This window comes from Poecilia formosa, unplaced genomic scaffold, assembly GCF_000485575.1.
Source record: "Poecilia formosa unplaced genomic scaffold, Poecilia_formosa-5.1.2 Scaffold281, whole genome shotgun sequence".
Taxonomy (NCBI): domain Eukaryota; kingdom Metazoa; phylum Chordata; class Actinopteri; order Cyprinodontiformes; family Poeciliidae; genus Poecilia; species Poecilia formosa.
Window position 1 is genome coordinate 5,677 of NW_006800220.1, and position 20,469 is coordinate 26,145.

The 20,469-nt window shown below is 37.9% G+C and overlaps 1 protein-coding gene across 1 annotated transcript; it reads left to right on the top strand.

The window, feature by feature from the left end:
- The first annotated feature begins 1,593 nt into the window (after positions 1–1,593).
- On the top strand, positions 1,594–20,240 carry LOC103151439 (alpha-1,6-mannosylglycoprotein 6-beta-N-acetylglucosaminyltransferase B-like). The gene is made up of 18 exons (XM_016681441.1): positions 1,594–1,987; positions 2,328–2,376; positions 2,857–2,975; positions 5,715–5,841; positions 7,101–7,255; positions 9,624–9,688; positions 10,694–10,867; positions 10,959–11,129; positions 12,045–12,214; positions 12,821–12,952; positions 13,070–13,203; positions 14,942–15,075; positions 15,727–15,882; positions 15,976–16,122; positions 17,090–17,206; positions 17,343–17,417; positions 18,466–18,626; positions 19,837–20,240. Exons 1-18 carry the CDS (start codon positions 1,801–1,803, stop codon positions 20,003–20,005), a joined length of 2,442 nt encoding a protein of 813 aa, XP_016536927.1. The 5' UTR covers positions 1,594–1,800; the 3' UTR covers positions 20,006–20,240.
- Positions 20,241–20,469: the final 229 nt, after the last annotated feature.

Here is a 20,469-nt window from a genome sequence, read left to right on the forward strand (position 1 = left end):
TCTACTCTTATATTATGTCTATGGTCAGGATAGAATACATGCAGTTAGTACGCATGCCCGCGCATGCGCATTAGGAAGCCCGACCGTCAACGGAATTGTCAGTTCCACATACGCAACACGTTATGACGAAAATAAGTCATTAAATTGTTTATAATGTGATAACTACATAGATGTACATGGGTTGTCGTGGTTTCAAAGTGTATTTAAAGCAAGTCTGACTGCAGTTGCTGTCAACTACAACACACGCCCGTGTAAAACTCATTAACCTACTTAACCGCTAAGTCAGGATGCCATACAGCTGTTCATAACAAAGTCTATGATGATCTACGTATGATTATATGTTGCTGATTAAATAAAATCATATGGTAATGACAGCGGATACATGTCTGAGCTAAGCGTATGACTATCTGACAACATATGCTGATCTGACAGAACAACGGCAAAACGCAGCTAGTCGAAGATGGCTAGCATCGATTTTAGCTGTGGACTTGTCAACATAATGTGCTAAATCTTTAATGTACACGTGATGTATAAAAGAAAAAGGTATTCAAGGCTTTGTTATTAATTATCAACACTATGACAACTAGAGATTCAAGGGTTTCACATTTCACATGTCAGTAAAAAGTTTAAATATTAAAAAAAATAGTGAGGGAGAAGTAGGTCAGTTATGCTAGCTTGACTTTGACAACCTAGAATAACATTTAGATGTGCAGGGAATTCGGTGTTTGGTTCAGTTTTTTTTTAAGGCGACCCACACACTAACTCTGATAGACCATCAGTACAGCAGGTGATTAAATTAGCTAATTAACCACCAATATGTCAGATTTACTAATAGAAGCTAAAATCTAAACACCAAGCCTAAAAACATAAAACTGTAAAGGACTGAATGCTCTGACTTTGTGTGGGAAATATTTGCCTTTAAAAAAACAACAACAAAAAAGTGTTGACTATTGATACATATGTAGCTGTTACAGTCAGTTGCTACGGCAACGAGTCTGCATGTAGCATAGCTCATACAGATGGCGAGAAAAACAACGAATACGAGTGGTTTTGAGAGATTCTTCAAGGTTTTTTACTACGTTATTTTCCTATGCGGTGGCGAACTATGCTAAATTAATAATACCTACATCTCCAGGTTTCATTTTGTTAACGTAATACCGCGTTAGCGCAACAAGAAAAGAATCCCTTTTGTCATCCAGCATTGTGCGCATGTGCGAAACTTCCGGATTTATAACAATTTATATTTTTTGCTAGTTTTTGTTTTTTCCTGAAATTTAGAGAAATAATGATTGTTAATCTACTCTAATTAAAATTAAATTGAAATTAATGGGTTAACTGTTTGTGGATTTAGTTGTTTGTATTATTCATGTTATAAAATGATAAGTGGATAAATTAATATAATATGTAAAATAAAAGTTTTGACATCATGCTACATGCTGTAAGTATGTTTTTATACATATGCAACAAAGGGTTAAATAACCTATTTTCTTGTCTAGTCACCACAATCAGATCAAAACATAAGAAATAAGTGAAAAACTTGTCACTGTAGATTCCAGCTTTTACCTAAGTCAGAATTTCAGCTTGACATTTTTTGAGTATTTCTTGTTTTGTTGTCGTCTTGCTTTCTGTTTCATTGCTTCATGAAGAGCCAAAGTCTCCATTTTAATAAGCGGCCGAGCCTTTCGTCTCAGTACAGAGACTGAAAGACGCTGTCGTCCGCTGGCGTGGGCTCCATTGTTTCCCTGAAAGACCTAAGTGCCACTCTGGGTATTGTTTCCACTGAAGGGGAGCGCGGTTACCATGGAAACCATAGGATGCCCTCTCATAGGCTATGGGTTAGAGAAAAGGCAGGGCCAAAGACGGAGTAAAAAAAGATTTAAAAAGAAGAAGAAGAAGAAGAAGATTCCCAGACTCAGATTTGTTTCTGTTCTTTTTGTTTCTGTGTGGTTTTGTACCGACAGAATTTCTTGGACAAAGACACAAGGAGGTGAGTGTATGTGTGTGTATGTATGCATGCGTGTGTGTGTGCGTGCGTGCGTGCGTGTGTGTGTGTGTGTGTGTCTCTGTTTTGCTATTTCAGTCTTAGAAGAACGGACTGATGACAGAGAAAATTGTTTGTGTTCAGCATCTCTGACAAACAGAAAGCTGCTCGCTTGAACCGCAATTCATGGAAACACTGATCAGTTTTGTGTAATCTGGGAAGCAACAGGAAAGTTTAATGGAGGGTAAAACTGTGTGAATCCAAAAACAGGCCAGTGGCCCTCAGCCTCAGACATAACAGGATACTCGGTAGGATGAACTCAGAGTTTCTTTTGTTGTTTTGGCAGAGCGATTCTGGAAACAGGACGCGATGCGTGTCGCTCTGCGGCCTCGAAGGTGAGTCGTTTCTCTGAGCACGACCAGAATAATGGCAAAAGATACAATTGGATCCTATTAAGATCTCTAGTCTTCTCAAAGTTGTGTTTAGCAAATTTTTATTTTTTTTTTTAGATCTGTTAAGGTCTTTGGACCTCATCTGTTTTTACGGAACAGGATTCAAGCCAAAAAATAAAAAATAAATAAAATACTGGCTAATTTTTTTTTTCTCAAATTCCGACTTTTTTCTTAGATTTCTGTTATTAACTCAGATTATTTTATTTATTCCTAAATGTAGATTTGATTTCCAGTGGTAATGTCAAAATTTTGACTTTAAACTTAGAATTCTAATTCTATCAATCTATGTCAAAATCCACATAAGTAAACAAACCTCAATACACAGCACATGATTTTATTTTGTATTCGGACCAAATGTGAAAAATCAAGGAGGTGTGTCAATATTTTTCTTCTCTCATTTTGAGTTTGTGCTGCGCCCTCTAGTGGCTGCTTGGTGCTCTGCCTGTGTGTGTCTGTGGCCACCCTGTTGCTGCAGGGCCTCTGGGTGCTTCCTGAGATGACCAGGAGTGAAACTGCTGCTGGGAAGACACCTGACGAGAAGAGTAATACACACACACATACACACACACGCACGCACGCACGCACGCACGCACACACACACACACACACACACACACACACACACACACACACACACACACACACACACACAAGCCAAGATCAGTGAGCAGAAAATTTGGATTTGCAGCTGAGACTCTTTAAACATACAATATGAAATGTTTGATGTATTTTTAAACGGGAAGGAATCAAATTATCCAAACACGTGAGAAAGGAAGAGACATGTGGAGGTTCAGGGATTAAAACCGGTTCTCCGAAGTGTTAGGTGAAGATTTGTACACAGTTCGCGGTGGGTCCTGACGCTCATTTATCCTCCTTCGCCTGACGGCTGTGGGTTTGTGGTCGGCTCTAAACCAAAATACTGTTGTGTTGCTGAGCTGTTTCTGCAACGAGGAAAAGCGTGAATGATGAAGAGCTTTGTTTTTGAAACAGAGAAATCAGTTTCTGGAGTAATGAGGACGTTTTTGATCACAGTGAGGCGTTTCTCACGTCCAAATCTGGTTCATTAATTTAACAGTTTAAATGGAAGCCTGTTACTGTGGAAATGAATCGGTTTTATTAAAGGGGAACTTTTATATACAATTCATATTTTGTACATTTTTGTACTTCCATTTGTTTATAAAAACAGACCAAGCACTTAAAAAAAAAAACCTCAGCAGTTTTATGGCAATAAGTTCATGTTTTTTGGTGTCTGGAAAACATTTCAAAAACCTTTTAACGTAATGTCACAAATCAGCAGGCACTGTGCCGTTACCTAGCAACCCCAGCAGAATCCCACCCGTTACCTAGCAACCAAGCAGAATTCCGACACATTTGGTCAGCTGGTTTTACCCCTGTATGTACTGTACAATGGCTGCTGGAAAAGACAGAATGTTTTGTGTTGACTCACTTTCCAGAAACCACTTGCTGCATTCTAGCTGGTTGTGCAGGAGACTCCACTTTGGCTTTTCAAATATTTTCAATATTAGATCACCTAGTATTTTCAAATGTACGGTTTTATAATTGCGCATCTGTTTGGAAATGTTGAGCTGGACTGTGTAGCCAGCAGCAGATTATTTGGATCTAAAGTGATGGAGGCCCTAAAACAGCAAAATAGGCAGAACTGTGCAGACTAAAATATAATTACCAAAGAATAATTTACCCTAACCCTAAAAAAAGAAAATAAATTTAATTGATTTAAGGAGATTAATTGTGTGTAACATAGATCTCCACACTGCAAAAACACAAAATCTAACCAAGTATTTTATTGGTCTAGTTTCTATTGGAAATATTTTAGTACACTTTAAATAAGACAAAACTAACTTAAAGTAACTTTTCAGCAACATATAGCAGCTTGTTTTAAGTTAATAATTCCTTAATCTTGATGAAAAATGTCTAGTTCCTCTGACGCCGTTACCTAGCAACCCTAGCCAAGCCCAGCCCGTCGCCTAGCAACCAGTTCTAGTTCCACTGGCAGATTATTTCACTAATAAGACATTTTTATAAGTGGAATATGGAAGTGAAACTAGAACTTTTTCATCAATATTAAGGATTTGTGACTTACAATGAGTTCATATTTCTTACTGAAAATTTTCTTCTAAATTAGTTTCGTCTCATTTCAAGTGAGCGAAGATATTTGCACCAGAAACTAAACAAAAGCACTCGGTTAGATTTTGTGCATTTAGCGTGCGCGCTATTTTCGGAACATTTAAAACACGACGGACTTAACATTTGAACAAACAAAATGGCTTGTGTGAGAAACTGAAACATGGTGGCCACTAGTGACTCACAATCCCTGGAAAATGATACTTGATCCAAACATTCCCGTCTTTTTCCGGTCCTATTCGACGAAATTTGTTTCTGAGAGACAGTGGAACCCACCGCCGCTCTTCGGCCACAACAGCTTCGTGCTTTGAGTTGCCCACCTCAACTTGTGTACAAAGAGCCTGTCAGAAACAGGTTTGTTGGAAATTTCAGGCGACACATGAAGGAAAAACTGCTACAGAAAAGACATTGATGAATGAGCTCCAATTTATCACCAAATGTCCACTTTTCATTCTGTCTCTGTGAGAAATTACAAACAGATTTTTAACTTAACTTTGGTTTTTGAAATTATTTATTTCACTGAAAAATTGTCAACATGACTTCAATGCAAAAACACAAAATCTTACCAAGTATTTTTGGTCTAGCTTCCAGTGCAGATATTTTAATACATTTGAAATAAGACAAAACGAACTTTGAAGCTCCTATATTTTGATGAAAAGTTACTTGTAACTTTGCTTTGTCTCATTTCAACTGCATTAAGACATTTATGCCAGAATTAGACCTAAAATACTCTGTAAGATTTTGTGTTTTTCAGTGAATCTGTAGAATCTATTAAAAGGAGCAGCAGTTACACTGCAAAAACACAAAATTTCACCAAGTATTTTTGGTCTAATTCTAGTGCAAATATCTTAGACAAAACTAATTTTTCAGCAAATTATAGGAGCTTGTTTTAAGTAAATAATTTATTAATATTAGTAAAAAGAAACTACTTGTCCATTGGCAGATTTTCCCCATATTACTGGTAAAAAAATATTGTTATAAGTTAAATAATCTGCCAGTGGAACTAGGATTATTGATTTAAAACAATTTCATATTTGCTTAAAAGGTACTTGTACGTTAACTGGTTTTAACTGGAAGTGCTTTTGAAGGAGTGTGTGGCATTAAATGGGACAACTGTCTGTCTGTTCTTCATATTCCAGGCGATGATTTTCGCTTCCACATGCTGGCTGTTCGACTGGAGGCCTTGAACGCTCAGGTGCAGAAACTGAGCAGTAAGAGAGATAAAACCCAGACGAGCAGGAATGACCTCAGTTTACTGCTGCAGAGGTACATTTCCCCTCAAAGAAAAGCACTTTGAAAGAACTTGTTGTGTTTAATCCTGTGCAGCACTAGTTTTTGCTGTTTGTTTTCAAATTTTGTAGTGAAAGTTCTGCTATTATGGAGAGAAAGGTGTGAATTAGCTTGATTTTTATTTTATTTTATCACAAAACAATTTTTTTTTTACTGTTTTACATGTCACAGAATGACCTGCTAACTTAATTTTTATAAATCCATGTGAAGTTGTCAAAAGTTAAAGCCGATTAGGAAACGAGGTGCTGCCTCCGGTGTTCACCCGTCAGAATTACATCTGACTCGCTGAAAATACGTTTCTCTTATTGATAAAACCTGATTTCCAAAGTGAGACTTCAGTCACGGCAAACAGGGCTTCGTTGTTTAACTTTTTAAAGTTTAATTCAGTCATTGTGGAACAGAAGCTCCGCCCCCAGACAAATTTGGAAAAACTCCAAAGTGGGCGGAGCCAACAGACACAAAGGGGCGTGGCCAAGCGTCTGGGTGAGTAACAGGGCAAAAGACGCCAACTTGTTGCTTAATTTAGTCACTTTTTCTGAATAAAGCCACAATTATGGTGACTTTTTCTGTGATTGGAGGTTTTAATGGTGACAACATGTGAATAATCAGTTCTGTCAGGAGGGTGTTGATGAGAGTGTCATCATCAACCAAACTTTTCCATTGTAACCAATTGGAAAATCCACCTGCAGTAACCACCGTTCAACCTGAAGAGGGCAGCACTGAGACGGAATTAAGCTAATTTTCATGAAAATACCACAAGCTGCATGGAAATATATAGATAAGGATTAATTTAGACAATTTATCTGCATAAAAAGAAAGTTAGTTTGGGATTTAGTTATAGTTTAAATTTGCAAATGGGCAATTATACAACCGTACATCTTGGAAAAGCAGAAGCGGAGCCTCCTGCACAAGCAACAACAATGCAGCAAGTGGTTTCTGGATGATAAGTCAAAAACAAAACACTTGTTTTTTTCCAGCAGCCATTGTACAGCTCCACTAGAGTTGTTAGGTTACCTAGCAAGGGTTGCTAGGTAACGGTTGCTAAGTGCCAGTCAAATTTGGCTCCAATTGGGAGGTGGCTCATTTTCCAGACGCCAGAAAACCTGAACTTTATGTTTTTTAAGAGTTTTGATTGTTTTTAAAGGCAGTTGAAACCCAAACAAGCAAACGAAGCAACAAAAACTCACCATCTGTGCCACTTACGTAACTATCGACTGTTCCTGTCTGTCTTCCAGCTTCAGAGAAGACCAGCAGGGATTGGCCCAGCTGGTGGAGAGGGAGCTGCAGAAAGTGTCTCAGAGGCTTGACCAGCTCGCCCTTCATCATCATCATCATCATCACCATCAGGCTTCCACTCCACACATTTACATCAGACCCTATAACAGCACAGGTCTGAGGCCATCCGTTAGATTTGATTTGTTCTCATGATTAATGCATTATTTAGGAAACACTTCATTCATTCATTCATTCATTCATTCATTCATTCATTCATTCATTCATTCATTCATTCATTCATTCATCTCCTTAGTGTTTACTTCTACTGGTCAGAATCTCAGCAAATAAAGTGCATTTATTTACTCATAAATACTTTTCAGATGTAAAATCTAAAAATGTAGAAAGCATAAATTAAGTTTAGGTTTCATTTATAACCAGAACTTTTCGTTTCTGAAACATTTTAAGAAGGAAATTTTAAAATCTAGCTTATTTCTGTCTTACTTATTGTGAAAATTCACATTAAAATTCATCCTGAAATGAAGGAAAATATGTCCTGAAAAGTATTTAAACCTCTTCAACGTTTTTATGACTTTATACAAAAACACTCTCCGATTTATTCTGAGTTTTTATGTGACAAACTAAAGCAAAACAGAGCAGCAATGGTTATATAGAAGAATTTTTATTTTACATTTTTATAAGCAATAATTGATAAAGTGTCTGTTTATATTCAATTCACTTTTATTACTAATATAAATAAAATGCAGCCCAGCTAACAGCTAACCAAACAAATACCTACAATAAGAAAAAGAGTTATTTTTAAAGATCCACCATTTTATTTATATTATTAAGTTTGAAAAGCAAAACCTTTGCAGAAAGAGAATGGATGCATTTCAGGATGCTGGTGGAAAATAATGAAAAGCAGAAAGTTCCCAAACCAATTACAAGAAAATAATTTTCTCTCCTTCTGATTAATCAAAACGATTAATCTGATAAAACACTTGGCTCATTAATCGTTAACTGGAGTAGACAGAAAGACTCAGTTTACTGAAAAAACTAATTATTCAGAGCAGAGATGGAGCCAAAGCTGCACAGAAATCCAAACATTTTCCATTTAAAACTCCTCCAGTGGTAAAGTTTTAAAGTTCAAATCCTCTACAGAAAAACAGCATCATTACATTTTGTTTGCATATTTTAATGTATTTCTAATACTGCTTCGAAAAGACTTTTGTGATTAAATAAAAATTCAGATTAATGGATTATTAAAACAGTCGCTGGTTTAAGACAGTCTGATTGATCCAGACTGAAGCTGATCTGAGACGGAAACATTTTCTGAAACTTCGTGTTTTTGTACTTAAATTATTTAAAGTGTTTCAGCTGAGAAAATGAGTCTGTTTTTCAATAACTGTAAACGTCTCAGCAGCAGGTTTAAACCCAAAGAAAACTCACTTTACAGCCTGCGGACAGGTTCGCCACCGCCTGTGACCGAGGGTCAAAGGTCAGTGGACCCAGGTGGCTTTTTAAGATGAAACCCTGAAATAGACGTTTAAAAAGTCCCAAAGCGGAAACAAGTTTAACCAAACATCTGCTGCCCTGCTGAGACCCAGTTTGGTCGTAATTAATTATGTTTATTTGTACCTTGAGGAGTATTTTTACTAGTCCTCCTTTACACTTTTACTTGAGTAAAACTTCTGGATTTTCTACCCACTGAATTAAAAACAAACAAATTGCTTGTTTTTGTTAAAGTTTCATGTTTTATATTGGAAAAAAATTATTTGGAAAATGTTTCTTTTGTTTTATTTTCTTTGGCCACAATAAGAAAATATTTTTTTGCTAATACTTATTTTATATTTACCTTACTTATATTACTTATTTCTATTTTCATCCTTAAAATACCAACGTTTCCACATAGCTTTGTCTTCATTAGTTACATGTAGTGATGTAAATATTGATGTTTTGACCAGTTACTTCAGTCGAGTTTTTACCAAATGCTTTTTCAGTCTTTCTTCTCGGATGGAAACTTTTTACTTTTACTTGAGTAAAAACATGTTGAAGTTTTGCTCCTTTAACTAAAGTGTAGTTTTATTCTGATTAATATAATAATATATGAGCGTGCAGAGCAGAAACCTGCATCCAGCTCACATTACCTCACACCCATAAAAAGTAAAAAACCCACCAGATTACCCAGGATTCCTTTCACCAGCTCGTCTGCTCGTACTTTTGTTTCTGCAGTGAGGAACGTCCCACCGCTGGTTTTCTTATCGTTTTTTCTGTAGTTTTAAGACGTTTCTTTACACAGTTGTGTGTTTTGGCTGCGGCTCCCAGTGTAAATGGGAATGTTTGGTAAGAAGCAGGTGGCTCAGGTGTGTGTGTGTGTGTGTGTGTGTGTTGATTGACGTTGGCTGGAGATGCTGGGCGGTTTACGGGAAAGCGGCTCTGATGCCAGTCACAGACATGGCAGCTCTAATGCGCTGCTCATTCAGGACGTTGTTTATCAAAGTTAAAGCAATCGCACAATGTTGCTTTTGTTCCCGTCTCTCCTGCAGGACCTGATGGGAAGTGTGAGGTGCCGACAGATCCGGCTTACCCAGTGTGTGCGGAGAAGGTGGAGGTGAGAGGCTGTGAAACATTTACGCTGCATGTGCAGAATGTTGCAGTAAAAGTGTTTATTTTATCATTTTGAAGTTTGGACAACCATAATAACACAGTTTTTACAGTTTGTCACATTACAGCCATGATTTTTATTGGGATTTTATGTGGCAGATCAACACAAAGTGAACTGTGAACAAATGGTTTTTAATCTTTTTTAAATCTGGAAAGATTTGCTGCACTGAATCTATAAAACACTTTTCACTCAAAGCGTTTCTCACTGCAACTATAAAGTAGTTATTCATCTGTGAATGTCAAAGATTCAAACTCAACATTTAATTAACAAGTTAAGTGGTGAACTAAATAAACTAAATATTCAGCTCCCTAAATATGCAGTGAGCTAAATATTTAGTTCATAACTAAATTTATAGTTTAGTTTTTGGCTAAATGTTTAACTTGGTAGAAAAAAAATAGTTAAAAAGTTAAATATTTAGCTTCAAACCAAATATTTAGTCTAATGGCAGTTATTTAGTTTACAAATGAAATATTTATCTCCAAACTACATACTTAGATTGAAGCTAAATATTTTACTGGCCAACTAAATATTTATTTTTGGGACTAAATATTTAGTTTGAGGTAAATATTTAATTTGAAACAAAGTATTTAGCTTGTTAACCAACTATTTTGCTTGGAGCTAAATATTTAGTTGTACTGTTGGACAACCCACTTTAGTTTCCATCTTCCATGAAATCTGACCAACTTCCCAGTCCTTCCTGAACAGGAATATTCCCACATCATGCTGCTGCCACCACCATGTTTTGCTTTCGGCAGCTTTCACTTTTACATAAAATCCTCACAGAGAGAATTTCCCCTCGTTGCAGAAATATGTGAAACAATCCAGATAAAAGCTGATACAGTTCTTTATCAAATGATTTAAATAATTGCTAGTTTCAGTCGTGTCTTTAATATTTGCTTGTAAAAACAAAAGGCAAACATGTTAATTCAGCCTTTTTAATGTGTGTGTCAGTTCCTGAGGGCGCGGTGGCAGTCGGACCCCTGTTACGCCTTTTACGGGGTGGATGGCTCCACCTGCTCCATTTTGGTGTATTTGAGCCAGGTGGAAGACTTTTGCCCAACCCAACCTGGGCGGGACCACACAGCAGCATCATGGCGTCACAAAACTCCTTCTTATACGAAGCAGGTATTTCTACCAGAGCAGCTATGATTCAGTTTGCAGATTCAGAGGAGAAGTGGAGGATTTTTTGAGTCTGTTTTGGTTTGGTGGTTCGCAGGCCTTCATTCGGGACTCCCTCAGTCCGCTCTATGAGGCGATCAGCAGCAGCAGCAGCAGTCCGGTGGTGAAGTTCATCCGGTCCAGAGTGGAGAGGATGTCTGGAAGTTGGATTTGGGCCGGGAGAGGAATGAAGCCGTACCGGAGCAAGACGGCCTCACCGCAGATGAAGGTGCAGTTTTCCTCAAAACCTCCGATAAGGACGGACATTTTTAGCACATGCGCACAACGCCGGAGGACAAAAAAAGGCGATTCTTTAACTCACCATCCAGTAAGCGACAGCCGCGCTGGAGCGACTCGGTTAACTAAACGAAACCTGCAGACAGTATTCATGTAGCGCGGTGCGCCACAGCAAACGGGAAAATAACGCAGGAAACCCGTTAAGAGCAACTCAAAGTCACCCACATCCTTTCTTTTTCTCGCTCTCTATGTCGGCTACGCTACACGCAGACTCGTTGCCATAGCAACTGACTGACAACAGCTCCACTAGTGTATCAGGATTCAACACAAAAAAAAAAACACTCAAACATTTCCCACATACAGAACAAAACATTCAGGCCGTTACTATTTTCAGGCTTGATGTTTATTTTGTGATTATTAATAACTGATCGTTGTGGTAGATTAGCTACACTGCTAATAGCTAGGCTAACACAGCAGTGGTTGATGAGCTACACTGCTATTAGCTCATCAACCACTAAGCTAACACAGCAGTGGTTGATGAGCTACACTGCTATTAGCTCATCAACCACTAAGCTAACACAGCAGTGCAGCAAATTCTGCAGCACATCTACATGTTAAGTTGTCAGAGTCAAGCTAGCATAACTGACCTACTTCCCTCTGCCTTCCTTACTATTTTTGTAATTAAAACTTCAAATCCCAGTCTTAGACCTTATTATTACTACTAATTGTTGACAGTTAGTAGTAAAGAACTGTGTACGTTTCTTCTTCTATTTACCAGACGTACATTTAAGATTTAGCAGCTAAAACCAATGTGGTCCTTCAACACACAGAACATCTTTAAAACACAATAGGATTAACCGTAACAGTGCAGATGGATCTTTGATACCATGAATATTCCTTTCTGTAGGTGCTGCTTTATCTCGGCGCTCTGGCTGGAGATGCTGGTCAGCGTTTTGAAGCGATGGTGGACCGAGGCGGGCCTCTTGGAGAACTGGTCCAGTGGGCCGACCTGAGCGCCTGCCTGACCATCCTGGGACACAACCTGACCTTCAGCACCTCACAGCGTCAACTACACAGGTCACACCTCTGCAAACACTACATGATCATCTTCCTGTAGTTAGCGCCCACCACTTGAGAAGATGAGCCAAAATTGGAACTAATTAGTATCAAAATGGTTGAAGTTAGCATTAGCTTCAGCATTAGCTTCAGCTGAAAAGCATGTTGGTGTGGTACTTTAGCAGAACTAATGATTACGATTAATGCTACAGGGTTAGCACAACTAACTTTTTAGCTAGCGGTTCCCATCAGTGCCTTTTGCCAAAACTTTGTTTTTATGACTGTATTTAGTATTTATATTTATTTTAATGTGATCCTCTGTAGATGTGAAACATAAGGAGGGCCTCGCAGATTCATCTGATTAAAAAACACAACATTATTCTCTGCAGTCATTTTTTGATTCTTTGTCTAGCATATTTGTGTTTGTGCTGTTGGCAACAAGAACGTTGTCTGCTTCACGTTTTAGACTTTTTTAATAAATTGCTTTTCCACATCATGACAGCTAGTGTTGCAGTACACAGGTTTTTGTTTCTTCTGATCTTGCTTGTATTTTTTAACTTTTGGCTGCAGAAAATGTCAGAACTACACAACATTACTGGTGTCGTTCCTTTGCTGTGACTCGTCCAGACTGATAGGTGCAGCTCCAGGTCAGGGCAGCTGTCCAATCCAGAGACCTCTCACCTTTGACCTCATCTATACAGACTACCATGGGCTTGCTCACCTCCACAGAGCTATGGGACTGGCTTTCCAGCATTACCAGTATGATCCCAGTTGTCTCAGCACACAATTAGACATTAGCAGCATGTTAGTGTTTTGGTGTGTGATGTGTTTGAAGTTGGTTTTGAAGTATAAATAACTGCTCATGTACCATGCTAGGTGTCGTTTCAGGATCCTGGATTCATTCGGCACAGAGCCGGCCTTTAACCTGGCCAGTTATGCACATCTTCATGGATATAAAACCCTGTGGGGCAGCTGGGGGCTCCAACCTCGGCAGTATATGACCATGTTCCGTAAGTTAGCATCTCTGAGACAAATGATGGCCAAACACTCACACACTGTGGCTTTTATTAAGGACTGACAAGAAGAAATCCATTGTTAAAGGAAAGCTGTAGGAAGTTCGCTAATATGCTAACAGTGGAGCTAATTTTTACTTTAGCTCTTTTGCTAACTTTGAAAACATTTAGCGCACTTAGCTTCCCCCAAATCAATTTTCCTCAGGTTCTACAATAACAAGAAAATAATCAGTTGCTGAATGAAAGTTACAGGAAGGTCTCAGTTCTCTTCTGCTAAAGTGCTTATAATTGATCTAACTTTTACTTTAGCTCTTTTAACTTTGAAAACATTTAGCACCCTTAGCTTTGCCTTCATTTATTTTTTCCTCCTGTTCTCTCTTGTTATCTCACCAGTAATTTTATTATTAACAAGAAACATTGTTTTCTTTCTACAGTGCAACTGTACACAACTTTTTGATGGTCTTAAAGTTCATATTAAACACATTGACGCTACAAAATGCAAAACATTTAAGGAACATAAATACTTTTACAAGGGCTCTTCGTCTATTTATCTTCCTCACTGAAAACTTTCATCCCAACACTTCTGCCCGTCATCGTTCCCGACCTGCCAGAGGATGGAGACGAGCTGGAAGCAGGAGAGCCTCCTCATATGTCAAACTGGAGCGTTTTGCTTATTTATCCTGCAGAGCGGGAAGAGAGAAAGCTGCTTGTTAAGGATGTGAAAGAAAAAGAAAGAAGACACACAGTGATGATAAAAAAACAACTAAAACCAGAAAAAGATCAACAGAACCAGAAAACCAAAGTTTCCCCTTTCTTTTTCGCTCCATAAGAACCTTTGACCCTGACAGGTGTTGGGGATAAGTGGAGTTAAAAAAGATCCAGCAGGAAATTTAGTTTTGGATGGATGCAGACAGTTTTGGCAGGATTTCCTCCTACCATTCCTGGCGAACTCTGTGTAAAGTAAATACTCATCTCCAGCGCCTGCCTGTCCAAACAGCCTGCGCTCCGATTCAAGGCTCCTTTCCCTGCTGACAGATGATTAATGCTGCAGCTTCAACAGATTATCAATTTAAACTCTCCTTCGCTTGATGTCGCAGTAAACACTGTCACTAACAGCGGCCAAAACGATTTCAGATTATTTTTTTATGCTTTTTGTTTAACATTTTTATTCTTGTTGTTTTGGTTTTTAAGCACCGAGTTCAAAGCGAGTAAATGCAAGAAATATCCAAATAATTACTTTTCAGAAGTCGACTTGTTGGTAAATAGATTCCAATATAAATGTAGCTTTTCTGTGAAATTAGTGAAGAAACTGTTGGCCTGGTAAAAATTAACACTTTCCTGCCTGAATTTATTTAGTTATAGAAAATTTATTTTGTCTGTCAATGAGTTGCTAAATTTGAAATTGTTCAGTTGAATGTAAAAAAGGATGATGAGTTTTTTTGTCCGTATCGAAGTTAGCCTGTTACAATAGACAGGCGAGTCACGTGTTCCAAACCCGGATGTTGACACTGGCGCAAGCCACGAAGAAGAAAACAACAGGAAGTAGTTAGAGGATTTTTTTTTTTAATGACTTATCGCGTAAACAAGCTTATTAACGTGTGATTTCAAAGGCGTCTTTTATTTAACAGAAGCACCGCAATTACGAAGTTGTGTTTTTTCGGTTTTAGCGGGATGTTGACAAAGTTTTTCACGCATTTTTGACGGAAACGCAGCGACTGTTTCCTGCCATCTTCAGCTCATACTCCCGATAATTCCTTCCTGGGCTTCGTTGGTGAAGATGCGGTAAAGACGAAGGAAGAGTTCAAGCCAGAAAGCTACAAGAAAGACAACATAGCAGTCATCTACGGCAAACAGGAATATATGTGGCAGGTAAGAGGATTCATGGTTGTTTTTACACTAATATTCAGGGGAATTATGGGGAAAAATCTATAATTTTCTTGTCCTGCATTCCAGAAAGTGAAGGTCTTGTATTTTTTGATAATTAAGGCTCGGAGATGATGAAAGCCAAGCATTAGATTTTTCTGAAAAATTTTAAAACTGTGAAAAAGTTAAGAGCTAATCAATGGAAAACACCTGAAAATGTTTCCTGAGGCTCTAATTCTGTTGTCAAGTAACTAATAATTGCAATATTTGAAATTTCTCTGCATTCAGTGAGTACTACTAATATTAAATATTCAACACTCAAGTAATTTGACACTATATACATAAAACCTGATTGATTTGACTGATAAAATAATATTTAAAGGGGAAATTCATATTTTACACATTTTTGTACTTTCATTTGGGCTTAAAAGTCATTTTCTGATAGTAAGTTAACGTTTTTGGTGTCTGGAAAATGAGCCTTTTCAAAAACCTCCCGACTATTAAGTCATATTAACAGGCACTGGGCTGTTGCCTAGCAACTCAAGCTGCATCCCTTTCGATCAGCTGGTTTTATAGTGGTACAATGGCTGCTGTGAAAGACAAAGTGTTTTGTTTGTTAAATTTGATTATCTGGAGGGAAAATCTGAATTTCTGCAGGGTAAATCTGATTATCTGGAGGTGATCAGCCAGAAACTGGAGATCCATGCCACAGTCTACCAGCCTCCAGGACGCGCCTCCAGTCTTCCCAGTTTCATCAAAAACCATGGACTTTTGACTCAGGAAAACTTCCTGCAGCTTCTCCGCAGAGCAAAGGTCAGATAAAAGGAAAAAAAAACACATATTCCATGCAAATAGTATTTGTAAAATCAAAAAACACCAGTGCAGGAGTGTTGCTGCCCCCTGCAGGTGTTTGTGGGTCTCGGGTTTCCCTACGAGGGTCCGGCTCCGGTTGAGGCCGTCGCTCTGGGCTGCATGTTCCTCCAGCCGCGGTTTGACCCGCCACACTCGTCCCACAACGACGGCTTCTACAAAGGCAAGCCCACAACGAGACAGGTAGCTCAAAAACCCAGAGGAAAAACTAAACTTCTTAAAGGGGCAGAATCGTGTAAAATCCACTTTTCTTAACTTCATGTTATAAAACAAACCTGGAGTTTTACTTTGACTCTTTCATGCTTTAATCCTTTAATCTCCATGGCAACCATTAAACTTTTAAAAATGCAAAGGTAGACTTGGCTCCACTTTTGAGGCTAAGCTCCTCCCCCTCAGCTCCTTCAGACTAGCCAGCAGCAATTAGCAAACACCCACTGAAACATCTGAGCTCGTTATTGGAGAAAAATGTTGTTAAAGGCATAATGGAGGAGAAATGTTGTGATGACTTCCTGAAGGCGGAGTTTCAGAAAGAGACACAGGCCCAATTTCAATGCATTAAAACACAAAGTCACTTTATTTCAGTCATATTTGACATATATACTGTTTTTATAAGTTATTACAGTTACTTATTTGTGCTATGAAATGGAACTATGTGCCCCTTTAAACTCCAGTAAAATGTGCCTAAATTTCTTCTTTAATGCATTGGATTTCCAAAAAATAAACTTCAGTTGGAGTCAAATATAACAATTTGTTATTATTTCATCATCATTTCATTAACAAAAAAAAACAAACAAAAAAAAAACAATAATAAAATTTATTTTTTAAAATCTAAAAATTTTGGGAGATGAAACAAAAACTTATTTTAAACTTATTTATAATATTTATAAAACGTTTATACAATGTTTAGTGCAAGAAAAAAATTCTGGTGACAAACAAAAAAAAAAAATCTAATTATCTTATGTTCCATCCTCATTTTCTTTAATTTGATGCCAAAATTTTCAAATTAAGAGCTTGCTGAGAAAAACTAAATTATATTTGGTTATGTTATTTTAAACACTTCAGAAAACCCAAAAGAAAAAAGATTTTTAAACTGTAGACATGAATTAGTTTGGATGTTCTGGTAAAAACGGTGAATAACTTTGAATGCCAGATTAGTTCACAGCACCCGTATGCGGAGCGTTTCGTCGGTAAACCGTTCGTTTGGACTGTGGATGTGACCAACGGGACGGACGTGAGGGAGGCAGTCGAGTCGATCCTAAAAACACAGGTAACAAAGAGTTCACTGAACAAACATTAGAGTTCAGCAGCTAAACGGTTCATTATGAATGAACAACCAATAACCTCTGAGCTTCCTGGCCTGTTTTTGTGTTGGTCCAGGTAAACATGTTTACCTGTTTTTCCAGGTGAGGCCTTTCACGCCTCCAGAGTTCACCTGTGTGGGAATGTTGGAGCGAATGCGGCGTTATGTCACTCAGCAGGTACAGAAACAACCAAAATTCCCTCATTTACCTGGAAATTCAGGGTTTTGTTGTTAGAAATCAACAATTTTAGGTCAGTTTTAGCTTTATTATTACGGAGTTCAAACGGTGCTGAAACTCTTGAAAACTGGATTTATTTTTGTATAAAATCCTGTCAAGTGTTTAGTTGTTCTCCACTGTTTTGTAATAGAAAGTTTACAATTTAATGTTTGATTAAAAGCATTTTGCACATTTTGAAACATTAATTACAGTAGAAACCAGATATTTTCATACAGTAAATAAAAAGACAGACTTTTTTCTTCTTGCTGTCCAAAAGTAAATCGAAGTATTAGGATCATGCTAAGAAAAAAACAAAATTAAGATAAAATTATGTGGATAAAGTTGAAATAATATTGAATAAAGTCATAGTAATAGCTTCATATTTTGAGAGTAAAATCTGAATATTATGACTTTATCTTGTAATTTTATTTAATTTTTTTAGTTTTATTTTAAATCTGACAGAAGTACCAAAATTATTTGTATTTGCTAAAAGCCAGAAAACTCAGCAAAAAACATTTTTTAGAAAATATTTTTGTGACTTTTCCTTTTATATTTAAACGTTTAATTTGAACGGGAAAGTTATTTAGCTTAACAGCATTTGTTTGGATTTTAATGTGATGAATATTTATTATTCCTAATTTCTCACTGATTTTTTGTTCTTTGTAATTGAAATAACGTTTTTTGTATTTAATATGTTAAATTTAGGTATTTAAATCTTCAGTTAAATTATATTTTTTTTTCTCAGACCAGACATTTCGAAACTTAACATTTTGTTTTATTTTAGTTCACCTCCAAATCCTATCGCAAGGCTTCATTAATAACAGTAATAAATTAATTGAAACAGCTTTTTTTAGTTCATCTGTATTGTTTTTATCTCAAAATTTGGTTCTGGAAAAGTTTGAAAACTGACCTTGAAAGTGCTTGAATTAGCAAATGTTAATGGCAAAAGAACTGAATATCGACTAGATCTTGTTGAAACGACTCAGTGCTCCTGTTCTCTCATCGTCAGAACTTCTGTGGTAACTCCACGGCTGTGTGGGACCCAGAACCGGTTCTGACTGTTCTTCTGGGTCCACTGGGTCAGTCCTGCGTGGATGTGTGTCGGCGCTCCGCCCTCACCTGTGACCCGGCTCTCTTTCACCGCCTCAACACCCCCGACACGTTCACCAGGTGACGAGTTTCACTGCATGGGGTGTCCAAACTGCGGCTGGGGGGCCATTTGTGGCCCTTTGACTGAATTTGGGCGGCCCCCAAACTGCAATTTGAGAATGATATAAAACTACACAACAGGATATGGAGACTTTTTATTTGTAAAAAGGGTAAAAATGAACTGATGGCGTCGAGGTTCTGGAGCCGGAGTTGCATCATCGTAGAGAAAAAAACTATTTAATCAAAAAACGTGAGTTTTGTTCAAAATTGGCATGTTTCTTTGTAGTTTCAATTTGCGCAACTACAGACACGATGCATGTTGTTTACATCCAGACAACACAAGACGATTCTTTTCCTCGCCATGTGCAGCAGCGCGTAGAACCATTAGCAAAATGAAACCTGGAGATGAAGATATGAATTAACTGCTGTGTGGCACAGCACAGGGAGAAGAATGCAGAAAAACAACTCAAAACCACTTTTTATCTCACTCTCTGTGTCGGCTATGCTACACACAGACCAGCTGCCATAGCAACTGACAGCAGCACCACTTTATGTTTCAGGATTCAACCCCAAAAAACACTCAAACATTTCCCACACAAAGAACAGAGGACTCAGTTTTTAGACTTGATGGTTATTTTGCAATTATTAATAAGTGATCGCTGTGATAGATTAGTTACTGCTGCTATTAGCTAAGCTAACACAGCGATGGCTGATTAGTTACCGCTGCTATTAGCTAAGCTAACACAGCGATGGCTGATTAGTTACCGCTGCTATTAGCTAAGCTAACACAGCGATGGCTGATTAGTTACCGCTGCTATTAGCTAAGCTAACACAGCTAGTCAGTTGTTCAGCTAATTTAAATATCCGCTCTACTGATGAGTCGTCTTTATTTTTTATTTTTTTAACCAAACCGAAACACACCGAATTCTGCAGCACATCTAAATGTTCCTGTCATAGTCAAGCTAGCATCACTGACCTACTTCCCTCTCCGTCACTTAATCTTAAAATGAAAACCTTCTCCTGACCTTTTCTTGTTGTCGTCATGTTGACAATCAGTAGCAAAGCACAGTATCCATTTTTCTTTTATAAATCATGCATATATTTAAGATTTAGCACATTATGTTGACAACTTAACAGCTAAAACCAATGCTAGTCATTGTCGGCAAGCAGCTGACGATGAAAGAAATCAGGATGGAGCAGAAATACTCAGGAACCTTTGTTTGTTTCTCAGGATTGGACTAGGCTGCTCCAGCACGGTGCAGGAGGTCAATCATTTGTTTCCGTCTTACAGCCCTTGGGGGCGGCTGTGCGGCCTTCAGCAGGAGCCTCTGCTGTTCAGCTGTGCCGGATTGGACTCGTCACATCGCAGACTATGTCCCTGTAGAAGCCGCTATGAATAAGCGTGGGCTTTGATTAGGACTTTGGAAGAACTCAGGAAAAATCGTCAGCCAAAGGGAATTCTGACAAAGATTTAGAGAATCTATATCAGTATCTACCTGGAGGCTGGATGTGACCGAATCAGGAAAAGGGTCGTACAGTTGTTGTTAATACTCAGGAAGCAGATTTTTAATCAATGTATGTAAGTTTTCTATAAGTTTTAAAAACATGTTCATTACATTTCTTCCCCCAAAATTATTCTTAATGAGATTTTAATCTGGTCAGTTCTGCCTATTATGAGATGTTTTAGGTCTCTGTCACTTTAATTCCAAATAAGCTGCTCCTGGCCACGCCCCCAACTCGGTAATGGCTGCAAACAGATGTGCAGTTGTACAACCATACCTCTTTGAAAAACAGAAGTAGAGCCTCCTGCGCAACCAACAAGAATGCAGTAAGTGGTTTTTACTTGGTCCGATTTGGGACCAAA

Bases quoted from the DNA above. Each gene is read 5' to 3' on its own strand.
- LOC103151439 (XM_016681441.1), top strand. From the start codon at position 1,801: ATGGAAACCATAGGATGCCCTCTCATAGGCTATGGGTTAGAGAAAAGG. The intron at 1,988-2,327 runs GTGAGTGTATGT...TTGTTTTGGCAG, and splicing joins TTGGACAAAGACACAAGGAG to AGCGATTCTGGAAACAGGAC. The intron at 16,123-17,089 runs GTAGCTCAAAAA...TTTGAATGCCAG, and splicing joins GCAAGCCCACAACGAGACAG to ATTAGTTCACAGCACCCGTA.